The 21,923-nt window shown below is 45.0% G+C and overlaps 1 protein-coding gene across 2 annotated transcripts; it reads left to right on the forward strand.

Annotated features, from left to right (window-relative positions):
• The first annotated feature begins 713 nt into the window (after positions 1–713).
• On the forward strand, positions 714–20,254 carry LOC142041853 (single-stranded DNA-binding protein, mitochondrial-like). 2 transcript variants are annotated; one of them, XM_075051052.1, is made up of 16 exons: positions 714–1,040; positions 4,129–4,328; positions 5,211–5,259; positions 7,760–7,932; positions 8,586–8,707; positions 9,995–10,141; positions 10,939–11,040; positions 11,373–11,458; positions 12,359–12,529; positions 12,616–12,758; positions 15,339–15,375; positions 16,546–16,615; positions 17,591–17,731; positions 18,387–18,474; positions 18,698–18,786; positions 20,086–20,254. In XM_075051052.1, exons 1-16 carry the CDS (start codon positions 714–716, stop codon positions 20,130–20,132), a joined length of 1,992 nt encoding a protein of 663 aa, XP_074907153.1. In that variant the 3' UTR covers positions 20,133–20,254. The 2 variants fall into 2 exon arrangements, with proteins under 2 accessions (XP_074907153.1, XP_074907154.1); XM_075051053.1 differs by lacking the exons at positions 714–1,040; positions 4,129–4,328; positions 5,211–5,259; ... (5 more) ...; positions 12,359–12,529; positions 12,616–12,758 and adding an exon at positions 15,211–15,259.
• The last annotated feature ends 1,669 nt before the right edge of the window (positions 20,255–21,923 follow it).

Genomic DNA, 21,923 nt, shown 5'->3' on the forward strand with positions numbered 1-21,923 from the left:
ACATCCACAGCAAAATCCCTCAGCCGCCAGCTTTCCTAGGCACAGGTAACTGTGCACAGGTGTTGCCAAGCTCCAGATGTTTCCTATTAGCAATGGCCCAGGTGTGTGGGGTGGTTATAAATGTGCCAGAGCAGAAGGGCTGTCTGTAGCCTATCTGGTAACTGCTTGGGGCATCCTCTGCTTTTTATGGCTGTATGTAGCATGGGTTCTTTTTCTCTGGTTGAGGAATTTGAGGTGGAAAAGGATGAGGGGAGGGCTGGTGGGTGTTGCTCTTTAGGATTTGATTGCTCTGTTTCTATGTGTGACGGCAGGAGTGGATGAAGTACTGGTGAGTGGGGAAGTTGCCTTGGAGGCTTACTGGGAAAGGCAGTGACTTCTGAATTGTATCTATCTGACTTGCACCAACAAGGTGAAAAGCAGACTCTCTTGTTGTTGCATGAACACTAACTGAATGGATTTCTGTTTGCTAATTCTGGGGCACTCTTCCTTAACCAATGCTGTCAAATGACATCTATGAGTGATCAAGGTTTCTCTGTATGTGGGATCAGGGTGGGGGAGTGCATGTGGTGAGTAGAACTAATGCCTTTCACAAGGCAAGGAAGAGGAGGGTTAATGTGCTTGTGTAAATAATGCTATCTTCCTCTCCCTCTGCCCATCTGCCCCTAACAAAGCAGGCCAATATCAGCTATACCTCTTCTGTTTCATATGGTGAAATGGATGACTGGGACAACAGCAATGAATTTGTTCAGCGACTGGATTTTTCCAGTTGTGGTGAAGAGAGTGAAGACAGAAGTGAGGAGGACATCCTGAGCTCAAGCCCCCCCAGGAGCTATGAGTTCCAGAAGTGTCAAGGGAGCAGTCCTCTGCCAGCAACCCCTCAGAGAGAGTTCAGTGAGATTTTCCTGAGCAGGACAAAAGCCTTGATGAGTCCTACCCTGAAGCCTTCCCCGGCCATGAGCAGGAGCCAGGGTAATGCCGAGACACCACTGCACATCTCCTGGAAAAAGCTGCAGCTGTGTGACACCCCGCACACTCCCAAGGTAATGGCATGTATCAACTCTGTGTCTGAGCAGGCAAGGTCTGCAGCATCGCTGGGACATCGATGCATGGGTAGTGGGGGGATCTGTTGCTAGCCCTGTGGAAAGCATTTTTTCAATGTTACTGTTGCTAGCCTTCTACTCTTCCCTTAGAAACCTGGACCACCAGCTCCTTAGCTTACGGAAGGGTTATCCTGTGGGTGTGAATAGAAACCTGTGTGTGGGAGCAAGTGTCTTGACTCTTTCCAAGCTGTTGTTAAAACGAATTACTTGGCATTGGGTCAGTCTGACTTAAAAAAAGCCCAAGCAACTATGTGCCTTGGCTGCCCACGTGCCACTCACACTCTGCTTCAGGGAGTGGACATCTGTAGCATCTCTGTAGGAAGTGTGCACGGTGCTCCCAGAGGGATAAATGCATCTCTCCAAGGAGCTTGCTCTTCCAGGGGGACCTTGGAGACAGGCAGCTGCCCTGACTGCTCTGTTCAGCACATTTTTGAATGCAAGTGGGTTTTCTCTTGAAAGAGGAAGGTGGAAATGGTGTTGTGGCTGGTGTATGCTTTGTCTGGCAAGTCTGGATGGCCTCCAATCAGCTTGTTGTCTGGTGATGCTGATTCTCTTTTTGTGCTGTTCAGTGAATTTGGAGAAAGCAGGACTTTATTCTCAGGATAGCAATCCTCTGTGGAAGGGGTCACAAATAAATGTGTGCTTGTGGAGGAAGGTTAGCCTGTATTCCTCTATGTCACTGTCCTAAAATGTAACTTACCTACTGAGTTAGTTTCTTGGGAGAATGATCCCAGCCCCTATCTTCTGTGAAGCTTCTTGTATAGAATATAATACAGCTGCTTTTTGTCTTCTGTAAGCGCAAGTGGAGACTTGGTGCCAGTTTCTCTGTTCCTAGGTAACTTCTGTTGTGTGCACTGGCTTCTAGCATTCAAGACTTGCAATGAAATATAGCTCTTTCAGCCCTCTCTCAATATTCCTGCTCTACTGATAGGCTGCTCCTTTGCTTAAGTGGAAGAAGAAGATCAGTCCTTTTAGTACTTCTGAGCTAGGGTTTGACTTCTGTCCCTCTCCAGAAACCTGATTATGTGGAGAGAAGGATGATCCTATAGCCACCTATGACAAACTTTGTGGCCATATTTACTGAGGAATGGCCTGCTGCTCCCCAGGGGATAGCAGCTCTAAATGGCATCACTCTAAGAATTTCCTGTAATCACCCTTTATAAGGAATCTCCCTGAATCTCACCTGAAAATATGTGAGAGGTCTAGAATCTCTTCCGGACCTGATGGGCTACTGCTAGTGCAGGATGCTTTCAGCGTGTGCTCTTGTGTAGAGAACATGTTGGCTGGATGCTTTAAGACACGCTGCCTGTGCTTTGTCACCTTGTAGCCCGTGAGCAGCAATTGCACTAGATCAACTTTTCTTTTCCTTTGCTGTCTTCTGGGAGAAAGGTCTTGGTTTCCAAGCATGCTGCAGAAGGCGGGCTCTAAAGGGCTTAAATCTGCTTATAAATGAGGCTGTGAGCACTGATCTTGGAAGACTTGAAGGTGAGAGAAAAGGTAAGAGAGCAGAGCCACATCTAACTGCAGACAGATGAGCACTGGAGCCCCAGTTAGGATGCATGGCAGAGGAGGCAGATGATTGCATTTTGTAGACTTACCCAGTCCTGGAACAGATTGCTAGAGCTAGTTATGATAGCTGCCTTACACTGTATGGCAGCAGCTAATTTCAGATGATGTTAGAGGAGACAAGTCTGCTTGATTATGAAATAGAGCCCTAGCAGAGCAGACGGGAGTTGCATGGATACAACAGCAGGCTGCAGTTGTATTTTAGATCCCTTTTGTGAGTTGTGGCTAGATTAGAACATAGACACAATTCTACAGAGCTTCTAGGCTGCTGGGTAAATTGGGCTTGGACATGTACTGCTTTTAATACATCCATATGCAGAACTTTTTCCATCCAAGAATAAGGAGATGCAGACCAGAGCCTGAGAAAGTGATCAAAAAGCACTTCCAGGGTCATAGTAAACCAGTAGCTGAACTTCAAAGTATGATATAGAAATAGGCATGTCCCAGAAGTAGCTATATCCATGAGTGCAGCATTAGTTAGGTGGATGCAGGATAGTGCATGCAGCTCTAGGGTTTTTATCTTCAAAAGCTTTCAATGAGAAGGGAGGAACTCTAGATATGATCCTGGAGCTACATCTTGTCTTACTCTTGAGAGTGTACTGTTGGATCAAAAAGACAGAGAAATATTTTGATCTTCATGACAGGGAGAGTTTAGACCTTACACCACTCTCTTGAAGCTGAAACAAGTCAAAACCAAACTTGTATTTCAAAAAGCTGATGGTTAATGAAAGGGTCAAATAATGGAAAGTAAGTAGATATTTCTGTCTTCAGATCAAGACTGAGTGCTTCTCTGAAGTTATGCTTTACTCAGCTTAAGGTTTTGGAGTAGTAGGTGAAATCCAATGGCCTGTCCTCTGTTGGAAACTGAACTATAGAAGATCCAGAGGTTCCTTCTGAACTTAAATTTCTGAAACTCTGGTTTTTTTTCTTGAGGAGAACTGTTTTCTGGTCACTTTGCCAGTAGCCATATAAGAATATTTCTACCAACTTCCCCTTTACTAATGCTGCTTATTGCTGGGGAACCAAAAGAAAACTTGAGTGATGTTCTATCTCATGTTCTGACAACCCTGCCCTGACCAACTGATGCAAAGGTCCATGCTTGACAGAACTGAGTCTTCCATGTTCATGCAACATATGATGCAATTTCTGTGTCTCTGTAGGTGGAAAAGATGAGCAGCTGACTCCTCTTGAGGACTGTGCTTGCCAACATAGCTCCACAGGCCTCACCTAAGCGAGCAGGGAATAGAGTCTGAAAGGGCTTAGTGAAGAACATAGTATTTTGTGGAAGGAGAAGAAAACTCTCAGGACTAAATTAGGGATGCAGGGTTTTTAATGATTCAGCTGTCCTGGGGAAGGGAGCTGAGTTGTCCTTGATTTGCAGGAGAGCAGAGACTTTATTCTGACATAGCAGCAACAAAAACATTTTGCTGGCTTATTTGCTACTTTTTTTCTCTCAATACAGAGCCTGTTATCGAAGACAGCTTTTCCTTTGTCTGGGACAAAGGTCCCACCCAAAGGCTTCCGACATCTGAGATTTACTCCTGGTGATGACTCGGATGACTCTGCCCAATCTTCTCATGTCAACATTAATCCCTTTACACCAGAGTCATATCGACAAATGCTCTTTCTTCCTAATGGCAAGCGGAAGACCAGAGAAGAGCTGTAAGTGAACTACTTTTAAATAACAGGCTGGAAGGAGACTGTTTGAAGGAGATAAGTAATGATAGAGACATTTAGTACCTGGACTTAGTTGCTAACAATGAATCATTCACTTTTGTAGTATTCATTGGTACAGAGCAAACATTAGCAGACATATGAATTTAATAGAAATATAAATAAAATCAATCATTTCCTTTGTTCAGAAATGTAAGTGGAGGGTCAACAGCTAACCTTAATGCTATGGCTGTAGGAGAAAACTGTACCTCTTTCTCAACCATGGTTAGAGTGGAGCTTGATTCAGTTATGCACATACCCACAACTCGGAGGAAATGACGTGCATCTTTGCATATAATACAGATTTCAAGATGGGTCCAGGCTACTGCTGACCTGCAAAAGTTCCGGATCTGGTCTGGGTTAACCAAGACACAAATTTAGTCAAATTCTTGTGCACTATAGTGATGTTCAACTTCTTTCACAGCCCCAACTGTAACAGATGCTTAGCTGGGTATCCCCCTTGAAAGCACAGTGGGGCAGTTCTGTCCTTCACTAGGAGCTTGTTGTGCAAGGTCATGTCCCATGTAGCTTCACTACTAAGATGGCCGGGAGAATGATGCCCCTGAACGATTGCTACTCTGTCCTGTGGACGGTACTGAAGTTGGTATGTGGAGGCTTTCCAAATGGAAACAAATACTTCCTAGCCTGGAGCTACAGCCTTTAAGGCCTTAACTAGAAACTTGTTGTGTATTAATACTCTACAAAATATGTCTTTAATGAAGCTATAAAGCAGGGTTTGGAGATTCTTTTGAAAAACGTTTTCATTTCAAATCTCAGTTGGATTGCTGTACTGAAATGATACATCCAGACTTTCCCAAACTTCTGTTATAGGAGTGATTCTGACCCAAGAAACTGGATAAAACAGGAGATACCTATAAAGGTGAGTGTCTGTGTATTCCACCCCCCCCCACCCCGAGAAGATAAGATGCTTGTAAAGATTTGATGCTGATAAAATTTATTCTGCTGTTGGAGTGTAGATCATGGCATCATGACAAAGGATGAATGCCTATGACAGAATAATTCCAAGCTGAATGTTTTATGATAACATTTGTTTGAGGAAAAACTTGGGAATTATTCCTATCTGTAAAGGAAACTTACACTGAAGCAGATCTGAAACTTTGACAAGTAATCCTAAAACTCACTGATTTTGGTCAGGAGGTCTTTCTAGGAAATGTAGTATAATTTGGGTTCCTCAGGGGGAACTGTATTGCTATATTATTGAGTTGGTGTAAATAGTGACTGTACCTTTGTGGTTTGAAAAAGCAGGTGTATTGCTGTTCCCATGAATCAGTGTACTGAGCATCTTTGGATTTGAATGGAACATGGCTTCTATATTGCAAATAATATATGGACCTGCACTGCAAAAACACAGACTGAGCTGAACGGCACTGATGAGGATAAATACTGAGGGCAGAGTTTCAGTTGCAGTAGTCACAATGGCAAACTTCTGAAGCAAGACAGCAAATTTTGTACTCCCCTTCAGTAGGAAAATGTCCAGCTGGGGGGTGTCTGTGTGTCTTGGGGTCCAAGGGAAGGTCCCACCACAGCTTATGTAGCTGCAGGACAGCAAATGCTGTCCTAAACTCAAAACCAAGTTCTCTTGCTGTTGCCAATGTCTGTGCTTTGGCAAACCTCAGTGGTGGGGTGTGTTGGCCTGGCTGCATGGGGCAGGGTGCAAGGTCTCACGTCCCCCCAGCTGCACTGGAAGAACTGGGCAGCTGGTGTGGGAACCCATGTCTGGCAGCCGCCTTCCTTCTTGGTTTTATCTGGGGGGAAGCTACTCCTCCAACTGGCTTCTGGAAAGCAAGCCAACCCTGAATTAAATATCCGCATTCAGATGAGGTAAAAATCTCAATTTTCCTGAGCAGCCCCTGGAAGGAAGTATCTTGTCTTGTGCAGTAGGTAGAATTGTTCATTGTAATTGTGACATAATTAGGCTTACTGGAAGAGTAATGGTACCCTCTAGCCGAGGAGACTGGTATTGCAGAAAAAGTGGTCTTCATGGTAAAATTACAGCTGCAGAGTAAATATGCTAACAAGTAACATCCGGGGCTGTTGAAATAATAATTGAAAACAATTATTGTTTTCCTTTAGAAGAAAGTGTTAAATAACTTGACTTACTGAAATATTATTCTGCTGGAGTGCTGATTAGATTATGTAATATAGGTATAAAATTGTGTACTAGGAGGTATCTTTATTCCCTGAGCTTTTTAAGGTACTGTAAAATAGAGCTGCCTTATGAAATACCACCTGCTGTGAAGGGCTGCTGTTTCATATAGGCCACATCTTGCTGGCTGTGACTTACCCCCACCCTTTAAGGTCATACACTATATACTATAGCAATCACAGCAGAGGTTTCTGTGGAAACCACTGTGCATCATGAGCCACTGTCCCTATAAGGGATGCAGGAGGATGAAGAAAAATCATGTAGTCAACTCTCTTGTTGTTCACTTCATGCTCCACTGCTTATCTCTTCTTTACTTAACTCCCCTGCCAGCAGGCATCACTCTACAAGCAGTACCTGCAGCTCCTATTTCCCTAGTGACCATTACTGTAGCAATAATGCTGTTCTGGCTGTTCTGCAGGCTTTCAGCCCACTGTGAAAAAGTGGCTCCCGGTGAGAAATCACTGGCAGTACAAACAGATACACTGAGACCTGCTAATCTGCTGTTACTCAACAGCTGGTGCTTCAAACCTGGTGAGAGCCTGAACTGATGCAGAATGTCCTTGCTGCAGGCAACCTTAGCTGCCAGAGTAAAGCAGCTCTTACACAGCTGGGACCACATTAAGCCAACACACCAAGCTTCTCTCCTGAGCTCAAAATAGGCAATAGCTCTTATTTAAACACAAGTTCAGTATATAAGTCTGGATAATTCAGAGGTACTGGACTTCTACCTACCAAGGAAGGTCTTCTTGAGTCTGCAGTAGCTGGGCCAAAGATAAGTGTTTTGTTGCTGTTCATCCCTGACTGACTCCATCAGCCATCGGTCTAAGAACTGGGCAGGGCTACTGAAAGAAGAGATGTGATGGTAGTAACCCAAGGAGGCTTAGCCAACTAGACTACAGTTCTCCTTAGCTGCAATTTTTATGGCTAGGAAGTCATGATTTAAAACAAAACAAAAAAAAAACCCTTGGCCAAACCAGGCCAAAATGGCCTTTTGTTAGATGGTCAGAAAAAATGCAACACACCTAAGGGAAGGTAGCATTTCAAGAAGAACTGGCAGTGCACCTGCATGCATGTCTGGATGAACATCCAGAATGGGAGTGGGAAAAAAAGGGTGCTCTGAGAGCAAGTGCTACACAGCTCTAAAAACAAGATGGATGTTATTATCCAAGTCTTTCAACTCATACTTGACTTTGCTGTTTTTGTGACCCTGTAGAGATATCCTCTGAAAGAGAGCAATATGGTTTCCCGCTACAAGAAGGAGTTCCTGGAACTAGAAAAAATTGGTGTGGGGGAATTTGGCTCTGTCTACAAGTGCATCAAACGCCTTGATGGATGTGTTTATGCCATCAAACGTTCCAAAAGGCCTCTGGCAGGATCCTCGGATGAGTGAGTGTGCTAGCTAGAAACTGCCAGTTGAAATGATGGGCATGTTCTTGGGAGGTGTGATGGGGAAGGAGGGAGTGTGGATATAAAGGTGTCTGAGGGGTGGCATGAGCAAAAACGGGCTGCTGTTGCACTCCCAAGTAACAGCTGGGAGAGTGGGGGAAGTTACCACTTTAGGACTATCCGATATAAACATCTGAGAAAGGGAAGAAGCCACATGCATTGCAAAGTGAGATGACAGCTTACCTGAACTCCTTGGGTCCATGCAGCCAGTCTCTTTAAAATAATAACTGTCTAATAGTTCATTTGTGGTGTGTCCCTGCCCTGCTGTATGGCTAGCACTGCTCATATCTGTATTGACCAGCTAGTCTTGTCCTGCATGCTAAAGCAAAGCCTTTGAAGCTGCCTTTGCCTCTTTAACAAAAGACTTGCTTAGTGATTTTTTTTTTTTGACAGCTGCTCAGCACATTTGAGCAAGGGCAGGTTTTGCTTCAGCAGCTGTGAGAGTCAGTCTGTCTGCCAAAACCCAAAAGAAAGGCCTAAATACCTCTGCTTTCCCTTTCTCAAGCCAGGGTGCAAACCAGGGCTCCTCTCGTGGTTCCAAGCAGGACCCTGGCACCATGTCACCACTGCTTTTTCTGTGTGCACTTCTCTAGGCAGCTGGCACTGCGCGAGGTTTATGCTCATGCTGTCCTCGGACACCACCCCCATGTTGTGCGCTACTACTCGGCATGGGCGGAGGATGACCACATGATTATCCAGAATGAATACTGCAATGGTAAGAGCTGTGACGTTGTTAAAGGCTTAGATCTTGGGATGGGTGCAGTTACCTTCTTTTGTACTGAAATATGGGACATTTTGGCTTACAACAAAGCAAACTTCGCTGGGGCTACAGTTCTGTGGATAATCTAGTAAGGGCTTATAATATTTAGACAAAGTTCTGAATGGTGCCAATGTATTACCAGTCATCAATACCCTCTAATTTTTGGAATTTTAAAACTGTTCCTCTGCTTTGGCTGGCCTGGAAAAGTATTCCCCATGCTGATGCTTAGAGCTGTGTCTGGGACTGCCCAGGTAAAACCTGATATGAGTGACTCAAGAGCAGCTAACTTAAGTGCCATGTGTCTTGGAAACAAACCCTTCTTAATGAAGGGGAGTAGTGATTTGGGGAGTGGCTACCTGGTTGAGATGAAGGCACCTTGCATCTTGGCTAGAAGAAAGGGCTCAACAGCTGCAGAGGAACAGAGCTAAATAGTGAGGTAAACTGTAAATGGGGTGCTGCAGGCAGGGTGGTACACTCTTACTTGAGTTTGCCCTTGGCCACACCACTGTTTGGGAGACATTGGAAAAGACACCTCTGGCTACCAGAGTTGCTGAAGGCAAATATGTAGCTCTCATCTTTAAATTGTTACTGCAGTCTTGGGCATCAATGATGAGTGGTGATAGCTGTTTGGAGTAGTGACTTCAAATCTGGTGGAGGTAACCGTGAGATGTGGTGATCATTGCTGCAGCATTGATGCATTTCTTGCGTTCTAGTGGATGAACATCTGAGACTAAAGTAGAAGTGGTGAAAAACAGGCTGATGGGGAGAGGCCATGGTATTTGCTAGTCCTGAAATAGCTTAATGGAGACCCACAAAACTCTGTTTCTGTGTCAAATGTTACATTCTTTGATCATAAATCTGCTAGTGGGAGCTTAATTTCCTGGGTCCAAAATTCATATACCTGCTTTCTGCCTGTAAGCATGGCAAAAGTAATTAATTAGTCTACTGTTCAGTTGCAGCAGCAGCATTGCCACCAGGTCAGCCCTTCTGGTGCTGTAAGTAGAACTGCAGTTGCTAAGTCTTTGGCAAGCAGGAGACAGGGTGCTCCAAGGCAATGGAAAGGCTGAAGCCAAATGATGATGTCCAGATCTGATCACTAGGGCATATATAGCTAGCTGGTCTGGCTGGGGTTTGTCACTAGCAAGTCTGCAAGTGCTCGGCAGGATAGTTTCTACTAAGCTGTTTCAAACATGCTGTGCCATAAAATCTTTGCCAGGTCTCAGACTGACTGTTTTCACCTAGGTGGGAGTCTCCAAGACATGCTGTCGGAAAATGCAAAGCTTGGCCAGTATTTCCCAGAAGCAGAGCTGAAAGAAATATTGTTGCAAGTCTCCATGGGGCTAAAATACATCCACAACTCTGGTCTTGTGCACCTGGATATTAAACCTAGTATGTATAGTGCTCTCTTCCTTTGTTGAGGGTCCTCCAAATGACCCTCCAGAGGTAGGACCTGTGATAGGTCCTACTGACTGGACCTATTACATTGCTTCAAAGGAAAGAGGATCTTGCCCTAAAAGGTGAATGTCTTGGGTTTTGGGGGTTTTTTTTTCAGTCTTGCCGCTGCTGCTCTAAACCCGAGCCTTCTCTGATAGTTGGCAGCATTTTACTTTTGTCTCAGGATCTTCATAATCCTGGCTCATGGGAATCACTTTCCTACTGGTGGAGCAAGTAGGGCTGCTAATGTGGATGGGGACTTCCTTATTTACTGCTGTTTTGTTGCACAACACTTGACCTTTGAATATGAGAGCTGGAGTGAGAAGTGAATATTTATTGTACCTACCCTGAGGGATTAAGTTCCTGCAAAAAATAGTAATGAGCTTTCCTCTCTGCAGCTGAAGATGGGCACCTCCAGGGCAATGCTCCCCTGCCCAGACACACAGTTATCTCCTTATAGTGGGGCTCCTCTTTCCTGCTGAAATCATGCTTCTAGCTTGGGAAGCAGAGGGAGGCGCAGAAAAGTTGATTACACTGGGATATTAAATGCACAAGATACAACTGTCTTCTATCAGCTGTATTGTTGAATATGTGAGCTGGGCAGAAGGCAGACTTACGGGGGGGGAGCATGTGCAGAATTTCTCTGGCTGCAAAGCTTAGCTAGCTTGACAGGTGGGATTTCTACAAAGTTGTTGGGCTGCTGCAGTCTGGCTTCTGATACCACACTATTGCTTAACTTCACTGTATTTCAGGTAATATCTTCATCTGTCACAAGCTGGCAGTTGTGTGCCCTGCTGGGCAGGAAGAGAGTGACAGTGAAGATGAATTATCTTCTGGTGTGGTGTATAAGATTGGTAGGTTTTAGCCCACTTTACAACTAGCTTAAGATTAGGGCTGCTCATTACTGCTTGATATTGCTCTGTCCTGCTGGCTGAAGAGACTTGCATACAAAACTGATGGCATAGTGCTGAATGCCTCTGCTACTTACCAGAAGTAACTCCTCTAAGGAGACAAGTCCTAGAAAACTCATGTGCTTGTTTCCAAGCCCAGATTCCTGAGTAGGAGCAAGCTTGCACTCTTAATCAGTATTCCTGATTGCTGTGTTGGTGCCTATAAAATGCAGGCTTTCATTGATGGGGGAGATCTACATCAGTTTGCTCCATTAATTGCTCATTCTTTGTCTCAGGTGATCTTGGCCATGTGACATCAATAACAAACCCCCAGGTGGAGGAAGGAGACAGACGTTTTTTGGCCAATGAGATTTTGCAAGAGGTACAGCTGCTCATGGGGCAGTGGGGAGACCAGGGTGGTGAGCAAGTGGGGAGAGATCAGCTGCAGTGAAATCATTAGTCTGGCATATTCTTTGCCTTATCTCCTCTTTCTTGTGTCTGGTCTGGCTGTGAAATCAGCAAAGTTAACACTTCATTAAGAATAGTATATGTATGGGTCTTGTCATGTTAAATATTTAATATACTTCATAAGTAACTTTGTCATTGGATTATTGCAACTGTTCTACCTGTGAGGGATGAGGCGACAAAACCTTTATCCGTTTGGAGACATTTCATTTACACACCCAGCTGAGATTAAACTGCTGGATGTGATTACTGAGGAATATATGCACCCAGACAAATGCCTGGTACAACAAGCACTGATCAGGTAGTATGGAGAGGTGGGAGGCACAACACACCTCTTAAACTGGCTGCAGTTTTGTCACTCTGGCCAGGGAACAAAATGGGAATTGGTATGTAACAACCAGCTTGGGTATGTTCATCAACTCAGTTATTTAAGTGAAAGTATCTTTCTGTGCTGCAAGTGGATTTAGGAACTGTTGGGTCAATACATGACATGCAGTCTTTAGTTTGAGTTGGCAATGGCTAGCTTATTGCCCTGTGGCGAATGCTGGAGGCACTTGTTAGGCTGTCCTCTGGATGTGCTGCAATGATCCTAATGTGGGCTGTAAGCTCCTCATGACTGGGTGAAAGCTAATGTGCTATTTGTTACCAATACTACCTATCACTGGTTTTATCCTAAAGAGGAGAAAACAGCTAATGGGGATGGTGAAGGCAGTGTCATAAATATACTTGTTCACCTGTTTCTTTCTGAGCTGGTATCCCAACCCACCTTTGTTCAGTATAGTAAGATATTCCCTAAGTGTTTATCTTCTCTTTGCAGCAATACTACTGTTTGCCAAAAGCAGACATCTTTGCCCTGGCGCTCACAGTAGCTCTAGCTGCCGGTGCGGCACCGCTGCCTCACAACGGGGCCATGTGGCACAACATCCGCCAAGGCAATATCCCACCGATCCCCCAGAAGCTTCCTCGTTGCTTTCTTGAACTCCTCCAGGTAAGGAAGTAATCTTGACAGGATGGAGGCTTTTCCAGTTTGCATCTGACAGAGTGTGTTAAACCTTGAACTCCTTTGCCTTCTAGCTCATGGTCCATCCTGACCCAGTGGAAAGACCTTCTGCCACAGCTCTTACGAAGCATCCGGTTCTCCGTCCTTCATGTGGAAAAGCTGTGCAGCTCCAGAAGCAGCTAAAAGTGGAGAAGTGCAAGACTGCCATGCTGGAAAGGTAGGGGTGGCTTTGGCATGAAGGGGAGAAGATATGGGCACCACAAGTGCTGGTGACCAGGCTTGAATGTAGGATGGTAGTGTTGGGAGACACAACGTGCAGAAATACCCAGTCAGCTCCTGTGCCTGGAGCTTGGGACTTGCAGTGCCTAAGTAGCTGTGGTTCACTTCTGGCTTTGAGGAGCTGGCTAAATTAGAGTAGTCAGCTTGCATGCTTACTGCAACTACTGGTGATGGAAAATAATGATACAATATGCAGCTAGCGGGCGGATGAGGAATTGATACTGCACTGAGATAGTGGTCTAGCACAGAAAGAAGAGAAATCAGGTGGTGGCAGACATCCTCTTTCCCCTTGCTCCCTCTTGCTGCTGTTGGCAGTAATGTTTTGAGGTGCTGGGATCTAGGAACTGCCTCACCACCCCTGTTAGTGCAATAGTCTGCTGGGGAATAGGTTTTCCATGTAGACAGGAGACCATATGCGCTGGGAGAGCAGCAAGCATCAGGGGAAAAAAGGCAATGAAAAAGAAGCATGTGCCTTTATTAGGTATTTGTGCTGCACAAGATGGCACTGATCCAAGTTCCACCTTTCACAAATATCTGAAACAATGGGAGAAAAATTGAGCTAGGAACTCTTCATACTGGTGCCAGTGTGTTGCTGATGTGATGCATAGCTTTCTTTTGGTAAACCTTCAAAGCTGATCCGTTCTGAAGTCTAGAGATACCTACAGTAAGCTTCATGTCACCCTCTGGGGTGAAAAGTCACCACTCTCCAGCAATGCTGGGGTACTGCAGTAACCCTCTTGTGCAAGATTGTTCGCAGTGTTCTTCTGTAGCTGATGGGGATTCATGCATGATGTGGTTTTCCTCTCCTCTTCCTTCCATGTCCCCCCTGCAGGGAACTTAAAGCAGCCCGCCTTGCCCAGACCCTCATGAAGAACCAGCCCTTAGGAAGTGCCAAGTTGCAAGAGTCTGAAACATCTTCTAAGCAGAACAGCAAGCGCTTGGTGGGAGGGAAGAGCTGTCGCTCATTTAGCTTTACTTTGGGTTACTGAACTTCTGTGTTGTCCAAAAAGCTCTGGCTGCTGAATGGCCCTGTGAAAGCAGAGGGCGTGCACATGCCAATGCCCCATGTTAGCTCTCCCTGTCATGGTTTTTGGTTCCCTCATTAGTTATGGTGAGATATTGGCTGATGGAAGAATGTCTATCTGACAAGTGTCAGCTCATGGGATTTAAGATTATTGTCCTCAGTCTTTTACCTGTTTAATTTCTTGTATAACTGGTCTTGGTCTAGACTCAGAATAGCTTTGCCATACAAGGGAAAGGTTGGCATTTCCTTGCTTTGCTCTTTGTCTAGTTGGGCCCTGTTATTGATGATGTTTTTGTGGTCTTAATGCTCTGGCCACCTGTGTATCTTTAGAGGGGAGATAGTGGCTGTACATGGAGACAGCATCTACAGCTGGATCCTCCTAGAAGTGAGGAGGTGGAGACTATGGTAGACAGTTTTAACTACACATCAGGAGACAGGCTGGTTATGTAGCAGTCCTAGTGGACTTGGGATGCAATTGGAGTGGCATTTCACTGAGGGGGGGACAAAGAATAAAAGGAAACACTTTGAGTTAAGGGGAGGCCTTACTTGTGGAAGTTCAAGGAAAACTTCCCCTCCCTTAACTTCCAGTGACAAGCATGGTATTGTGTAACTGATGTGGTTAAGCTCTTGCAGACTAGTCCCCAATGCCTGACTTGTTCTATGTCAATGATCGGCACGGACTCCTTGCTTAAAGTGGGGGGAATGACTGCGGTGTGGTGGCAGGTGGGTCTGTGTACCTGGTTCCCTTCCAATACCTTATACGTGGTGCAACTGCCTGCCTGCAGACTGTGGCCTGTCAGCAAGGATGAGGGAAATCACACGGGGGGGCTTCTCAGGCCTTGTCAGCTCTCTGGAGTTGCCCATGTAAAGCGTGTATGTATTTAATATTCGTTAAATCTCATCCCCCTGCTTACTGTAACTTTGAGTCCTTGCTGGCGGCGTGTCTCGCTGTGGTAGCTGGAGTGCTGTTAGGCGGGAGAGTGTGGAGTTGGTAACTCGGTCATTTTCGGAATTTTACTGAAGCTTGTTCTCAGGTGTTGGACAGTGCTGGCTTTTTAAACTGTTAGATCCTACCCTTTAAGAAGCGAAACGCGCAATAAAGATTTTAATCTTTTTTTACCGACGACGGCGTGACTTTTTCCTTTTTCCTCTGGGCCTCCGGGAGATCTCAGTCACCCGTGGGCGGAGGGGTGGCCGGGGGCAGCCCCCCCCCGCCCTTCTGCCTCCCCTCATGGCCGCGCCGCTCCCGCCCGTTCCCGGAGGGGCCGAGGAGCCGCTGCCCTCTCCTCTCCTCTCCCCTCACGCCGCACGGCCGGCGGGGGAAGAGGGGTGGCGTTTCCGCCCGGACCCTCTTTGACCCGGTCCCGGCCGTTCCCTTCCGGTTCCGGCGGGCTGCGGGCGCTGAGGCGGGAGAGGTGCGGAGGGCGCGGGGGTGTTGGCGGCGGGACGGGGGCTCCCTTCGGCGCTGCTTCAGCCCTGCTTTTCCCTCCGCAGGCGCGGCGGCGGCATGTGGCGGCGACCGGCGTGGCAGGTAGGGCCGGGCGGAGGTGGGGGGGTGGCGGTGTAAGGGTCCCCTGAGGGAGCGGCGCTCGGGCCTTCCCCCGCATGGGGCCTGGCGTCCCCGCGGTGTCCCGGCCCGGCCCGCCGCGGGGCTTGCAGGGACTTTCTCCTCACGGAAGGCGGTTTTCGGCGGCGTTACGGCGTGCGGGGCTGACGGAGGGTCCCCGAGCCGCTCGCCTCCGCAGCGCGGGCTGCAGGGGCCGGAGGAGCCTTTGCAGAGCCCGGGCCGTGCTACCTGCGAGCGGCTCTTCCTACAGCAGCCGGCTGTAGCTGCCGCCGCCGTTACCGCAGCGCTGGAAACGTGGTGTATTGAAAGATCTGGCTTATGCGTGGAACGAGTCTCGGGTGACTTGCATGTACATCAGTGAACTGTAGAGGCACGCCAAAGAACTTCTGTTTTGCGAGTTGCATCTCCTCTGGTTTAGCTCCTCTGTTCAACACAGGACGGTCAGTCTCACCTTCGCTCTAAGTTTTGCAACTGCTTGTTAAGAGATATATCTTCCAGTTCCTGCACACGGGCCTCTTACAGAGGTGTTCCTGGGCTTTTTTCTCCTTCCCTCTTCTAGGACATGATATTGGCCAGCCTCAAGTCAATTCCTTTTCTTTTTCTCGCTTGTGTTTAGCTGCAGCATGCAGGTTTTTTGTGGCCTTGATTTGCTGTTTGCTTGGGAGCGAGGGGTCATTAATGCATCATACCGCTTATGGCAGTGGGTAGATGTACATTTTGGGCCCATCTTGTTGATCTCTGAAGAGAAGCAAAAAGTTGAGGAAACTATCAAAACTGTTGTCTCCAGAAACTGAAGCCCAACCAACTAAATGATCCCTCCACTTCAAATCCCTCCTATTATGTATTACAGAAAAATAGTAGTTACTGCATGTCCCAAAAATAACAGTTGGTGATGTACCTTCGGGCCATGCTTTTTCCTAGGTAGCTTTTTCACCCCAATTTAACCAGATTTCTTTGAATAATCCCATTAACTTCATTTAGCTGAACAGATTTCTTCTCTCATTCCCCCCATAAGTCACCGGGAGAGACTGTGCTTGCAAAACCTCTGTAAGTGTTCAGAAAACGAGGTGTAAAAGTATGTGAATACTGTTCATGCTTTGTGTCTTGCAAACTAACATCTGTCTGTTCCTTCAGGTGCTTCGCCAGCTTCGCCAGTTTGTAAGGCATGAGTCCGATACAGTTAGCTCATTGGTACTGGAAAGATGTAAGTAGCTCCTGAGATGAAACTTAGCTGTTACTCTTTGTGGTTTGTAGCTCAGTTTTAGAATGGCTGAAATATGCCAGGAGAGAAACAGGTAGGAGTGGTAGCTCCTGAATGCAGTAACTAAGAATGTGTTGTTTCAAACAAACAGACTCTTAAGTAGCTTCCTGTCCGGTCTTTGTCAAGTTAAGCAGCCCCTAAGGCAGGGGGGAGAGAGAAAAAAGCCCTGATGGGGAGTACAACCTGTAAAAGGCAGGTAGTTATGCTTTATCAATGGCAGTGAATTGGTTACGTTGTTGTCGTGTTTTCTAATACCTGTCTTTAGGTGTCTCATGTGCTTGTTTCTCAGAGTCCCATGTTCCTGGGGGACTTGTTTGGGTGCTGCTGCCCCAGCATGATTTGCTCCAGGTGTATGCTTCAAACTTTACCATTCAGTTCATGTGCTCATTGTGCAAGAGTGATGCTTCCCTGACCTCCTCCAGCTGTCCTTCAACAAGGAGAAGGAATAAATTGTGTCCACCCAGTCCTGGTACCTGTGTAAAAACTAGTGATCCTCTAATTCAGAGGATGGGATGTAATAATGCAATTCTGTTGTTTTCAAGATACTGTTTTAAGGACAAAACAATGCAGTGCTATGGTTTTATCGTAATGAAAAAATAGAATTCAAGATATGTAAATGCAGAATAGTCTCAAGTGATATACAGATGCGTCTGTGAGAGATGACAAAGGAACAGAAAGTATTAATAAAGAACGTTTAGCTTTCTAAATGAGCTGCTTTGGTGGTGATAATGATAGTACAGGCGCAGTCAACCATCTGCAGGGCCTGAGTAAGCCAAAAGTCACAAGAGCTTGAAAAATGGTTAGGAGGTACAGAAAGTCATTGTTCTGGCCCTTGACAAAAGCTGCCAACTTATGACTTGCCATGATTTAGAAGCATCATGATTCACCTGTATATGTATTTATTCTCTCGCGTTTCAGCCATGAATCGTGTGCAGTTACTTGGTCGGGTTGGACAGGACCCTATCATGAGGCAAGTGGATGGAAGAAATCCTGTTACCATATTTTCTCTTGCAACCAATGAGATGTGGCGAACGGGGGATAGTGAGGCAACCCAGGGAGGTAAGTCTGCAGTGAGCAACGTGCTTCTGCCATGTTCCGAGGTCACGTTTGCCTATTCAGTAGCACCACGCTTTGTCTTCAGGCTGCCGTGTAAATCTCTTGGGTGCTGGGAAGTTCCTCTGAGGTCAATAGAGATGCTGGTGCATTTGTGTGTCTCTTATTGATCCCCAGCAGCATGTACTGAATAGAAATCTGCATGTCAGCCTTCCTCTGGAGGAAAGAGCGCTAAGTCAGCAGTTTTTCACTGTTGGGGTTGTAGCAGAGTGTAGCAGGTTCCATACTCTTACTTGTATTCCAAGAGGAGAAAAAAAATTAGAATGATACATTTTCTCCTTGATTCTTCCATCAGTCTGCAGCTACAGATGTCTCTCTCTAACTTTTGTTTAATGTGGAGTGTGAGAGGAAAAAAATTCTAGTGTGAGCACTGGCTTCCAGGAAAACTGATCTCTTTGTTTGAACTGTGCTTCTGCGTGATACTTTCATTTGGACACAGATGAGTGGAACATTGAGTTCTAGTATGGAATGGGAGATTGAGTGCTAGTATACTTCCATTTTCAAATCACTCTTCATAATTTGAGAACACCAACCTGTTGTTCTGAGGCTTACATCAGAAAGAGGATTTGGCATTCAACTTTGTTATTTTTATGAAACTTAGGTGATATCAGCCAGAAGACGACATGGCACAGGATCTCTGTCTTCAGACCAGGCCTCAGGGATGTTACGTATCAGTATGTGAAGAAGGGGTAAGTGAATAACAAATGTGGTTGAGGATTTAATGCCTTAATAATCAATTGATGTAATAATTATGGTGACCATGAGCTAAAGCAAGATAGAAGTGCCATAAAATAAATTAGCAGACCTCCTACAAACAACAGATGCAAAAGTCTGTGTATTCAAAATCATATATAGAGGAGAAAACAGCAGTACAGTTCTTGGACCAGAACCAAATTCTTTATTTTTTTTCAGTGCTCGAATCTATGTTGAAGGGAAGATAGACTATGGTGAATATACCGATAAAAACAACGTGAGGCGGCAGGCAACAACAATTATAGCAGGTAAGGAACAACATACCAAGGCCTACCTTGCTCCTTTAAAATGGAGAGGACCTTTGAAATAGTGTGGTTTGTCTTCATCTTCAGTACCCACACTTGGGGATTTTGAGAGAATGAATAGGCTGTGTACCACTAGATGTCCTCTGGCACTGCTTATGAAGACACAGAAAATGAGAGCGTATAGTTGCAAACTGTTGCATTGTTTGCTCACACAAACCAGTTGGTGCAGGAGGTAGATACTGTGTGTTTTAAGAATGCTGGTATGTAGTGCTGCAGGTCAGGGAGATTTCTTCTCTAAGAGTTTGTTTAGTAGCTTTGTCTCAGTTTGGCAGGGAATTTTTTCTTCCTATTCAAGACTGGAGGCTTCAACTTGAAGGACCTCTGTTTGTGAAAGATGTTTTATGTGGCGATAACTTGATGAATTTAGAAAGACCTCAGTCTGGTAGCCAGTAGTGGTAAGAAGAGCACAGAATGGACAGGGAGTAGACTTGTCCCTTGGGTAGACACAATGAAGAAGAGAACTGGGAAACTCAACTCTTTCCTTGAGCCTTTAAATAGTGTGAGCATTCTACATCATTGCTGTGGGTAGAGCCACTATTGTGTGGCTTTTGAGGGAGGGCTAAAATAATTGTGTAGTAGAGCAAACATTTCTGTTACATGGGTGTATCTAAAAAACTGGGCCAGAGGAGAAGGAAAAAAAAAAACCCAACCACAATTCTGGATGTTTCTGTTGTGCAGGCTCTTTAAAACAATAGTAATCAGACTTTCATGTGAACACTTCAGCTAGCAGTGCTATTGGTTGCTGTTGATAAATAGCTGGAGGGGAGAAGCAAATATCTTTTTAATTATTATTTATCTTAATGGTTTCTTCTTCTTGTTCAGTATTCCCAGTCTTAAGATGCTTTAGAAATTACTGAGACTTGATGAAATACGAGCTTCCTGTTGTCCCATGGGCTGATGACGTGGTAGCGCATACTGAAAATGACAAAATAGAAGGGAAATAAGCTGTAGTCAAAGAATTAAACCATTATTTTAAAATGTTTCTGGTATCTTTGTTCTGCAGCTTTTCATCAGGTTTAGCACTCTTGTTTCATAGTATATACGATCACCTTCAATTATCAGCTTTCTGGGGAGATAGAGCAAGAACCTGTGTTGGACACTCTTTTATTTTATGAACTATTCTGTTCCAAAATACATGTCTTTGCAGCTTATTTTACCACAAATAGGTTGTCTTTGTGGGTGTGCTGGCTTGCAACAGGGCAAAACAATCCTGGAGATTAAATTTTCTTTATTTCTTTTCAGATAATGTGATTTTTCTCAGTGATGGTGGTATGAAAGAAAAGGTGTGAAGTCATTAGTGCTTGGACCCAGGCTATTTCATTCCTTTTGTCTTACAGAGCTTCATAATTATGTAATCCATGTATACTGCTGTAGTTTCTTTAAAAAATAAATAAAATATTTGATATCTGTAGAGTATCTCTGTGTGTTTTGTTTTGTTTTCCTGTGTGCTTTCTCTCTGTTCATCATCATTTGGATTTCTTTCTCTTTTGCTCTTTCTTAAGAGAAAAGGTAACCTAGGCAGCTATATTAATTCTTGAGCTGAGGAATATATAAATGGAAGTCACCCTTTGCATCTTCAGCCATTTTCAAACCTTATATCCTTGGCTGCCTTAACAGTCTCTCTTTTGTCTTGTGGGGCCTGACAGCTTAATCACCTCTCACTGTTAACAGCCCACTTTTGTTCTATAGGTGTCATTCTCTGTTTTTCCTTAACTAAGTCAGTTAGAGCCCTTGTCCTCAACTGGTGCTCAGCTTGAATTTTCTCTGTCACAGACCCAGAGGAGTCTGTGCATTTCTGTCTCCCCCTCCAGTGATCATAGCATTTGATCAAATCAGGTGTTGTCTTTCACCAAACCCTGTTTGGTCATGTGCTTAGGTCTTGATTATAATGGCATTTGACATATTATGACTCTATGATGACATCAACACTCTAATCCCAGTACCTTGTTAGGGTGCTATGCCCATCGTTTGCCATCAGGAGGAGTTGGAGGAATGACTGCCTTGGCTGTTCCTTTTGAGAGGCCTGCAATAAATAGTGTGTGAAAAACATTCCCTGTCCAGGATTCTCAGTTAATGTGGGAGCGGCGTATATTTTGCTTTAACTTTGTTTTATTGTCAGAAAGACAGAATTATTAGCATTGTTAGTAAAAAATTTCACAGCTTAAAAGGTGTTTCATTCTATTACATGGAAAAGTGGTGAAATTCCCACTGTAATAGTGGGATGTGAACATGGGAACAAAAACGTTAGAGGTGACAATTTCCTGTCTTCAAAGCTGGTGGGGTTTTGTATCTCATCTGTCTGAGCCCAGTACAGAGCATGCTTATTTATAGTTTTTGCAGCTCTTCCCCCTACAGAATGATTATCTTGTTTATGCTGCTTTCTATGAGTATTGTCAGTACTACAAAAAACTTCAATTCTTTCAGTTCAGCATTTATTTCTGGTTGGAGTTAATACTTTTAACTAGTATCCTAGCCCCTGTCACTGGCATATTGAGGTGTTAGATGTATTGGAAATACTTAGCTACTTAAATGCGTTGTTATCCAGGAGGTTGTGGTACCTTTTTCAATAGGAAGTTCTGACTTTAATTCCCTTAACTACTTCTTGTTCAGTCTGAGCCTGTTGTACTGCTGGGAGTTGTGATAGTGCACTTCTATAGTAGTGATCCAAATACAGTTTGTTTGGTCTGCACAAATTTTTTCCTGTTAGCTGAAGGCTGGGGTTTGTCTTAAGCTTTCTTCATATCTAGGAGGCTTTGAGTGAATGTGCTAAGCCTCTGTCCACTCAGTGGTTACCTCCTTTTTTGCACTCTGCTGTGGTGGCAGAGCTCAGCATAGCTTATGACAGTGTCTGTTTTGGAGCTTGGGAACTGGCTTTCTACTCTGAACTCAAGACTAGAAGTGGCAGCGCTGATTCCCTTCACCGCTGCACGTGGAGTGGCCAGAACTCCTCTCAGTGACTGCTGAATGGCTCATGCTAATCTCTGCCCCTGGCTTAGGATGAGGACAGAGCTGAGCTACACAAGGTGTAGGATTAAGTGTCAACAAAGAAAAATATTTGCTCAAGGACTTAAACTTTTCTT

This window comes from Buteo buteo, chromosome 19 (assembly GCF_964188355.1).
Source record: "Buteo buteo chromosome 19, bButBut1.hap1.1, whole genome shotgun sequence".
Lineage (NCBI taxonomy): Eukaryota > Metazoa > Chordata > Aves > Accipitriformes > Accipitridae > Buteo > Buteo buteo.

Coding starts and splice junctions, on each gene's coding strand:
- LOC142041853 (XM_075051052.1), top strand. CDS start 714: ATGGATGACTGGGACAACAGCAATGAATTTGTTCAGCGACTGGATTTT. Junction 7,933..8,585: donor CTGGCAGGATCCTCGGATGA/GTGAGTGTGCTA, acceptor GCACTTCTCTAG/GCAGCTGGCACTGCGCGAGG. Junction 18,475..18,697: donor TATCAGTATGTGAAGAAGGG/GTAAGTGAATAA, acceptor ATTTTTTTTCAG/TGCTCGAATCTATGTTGAAG.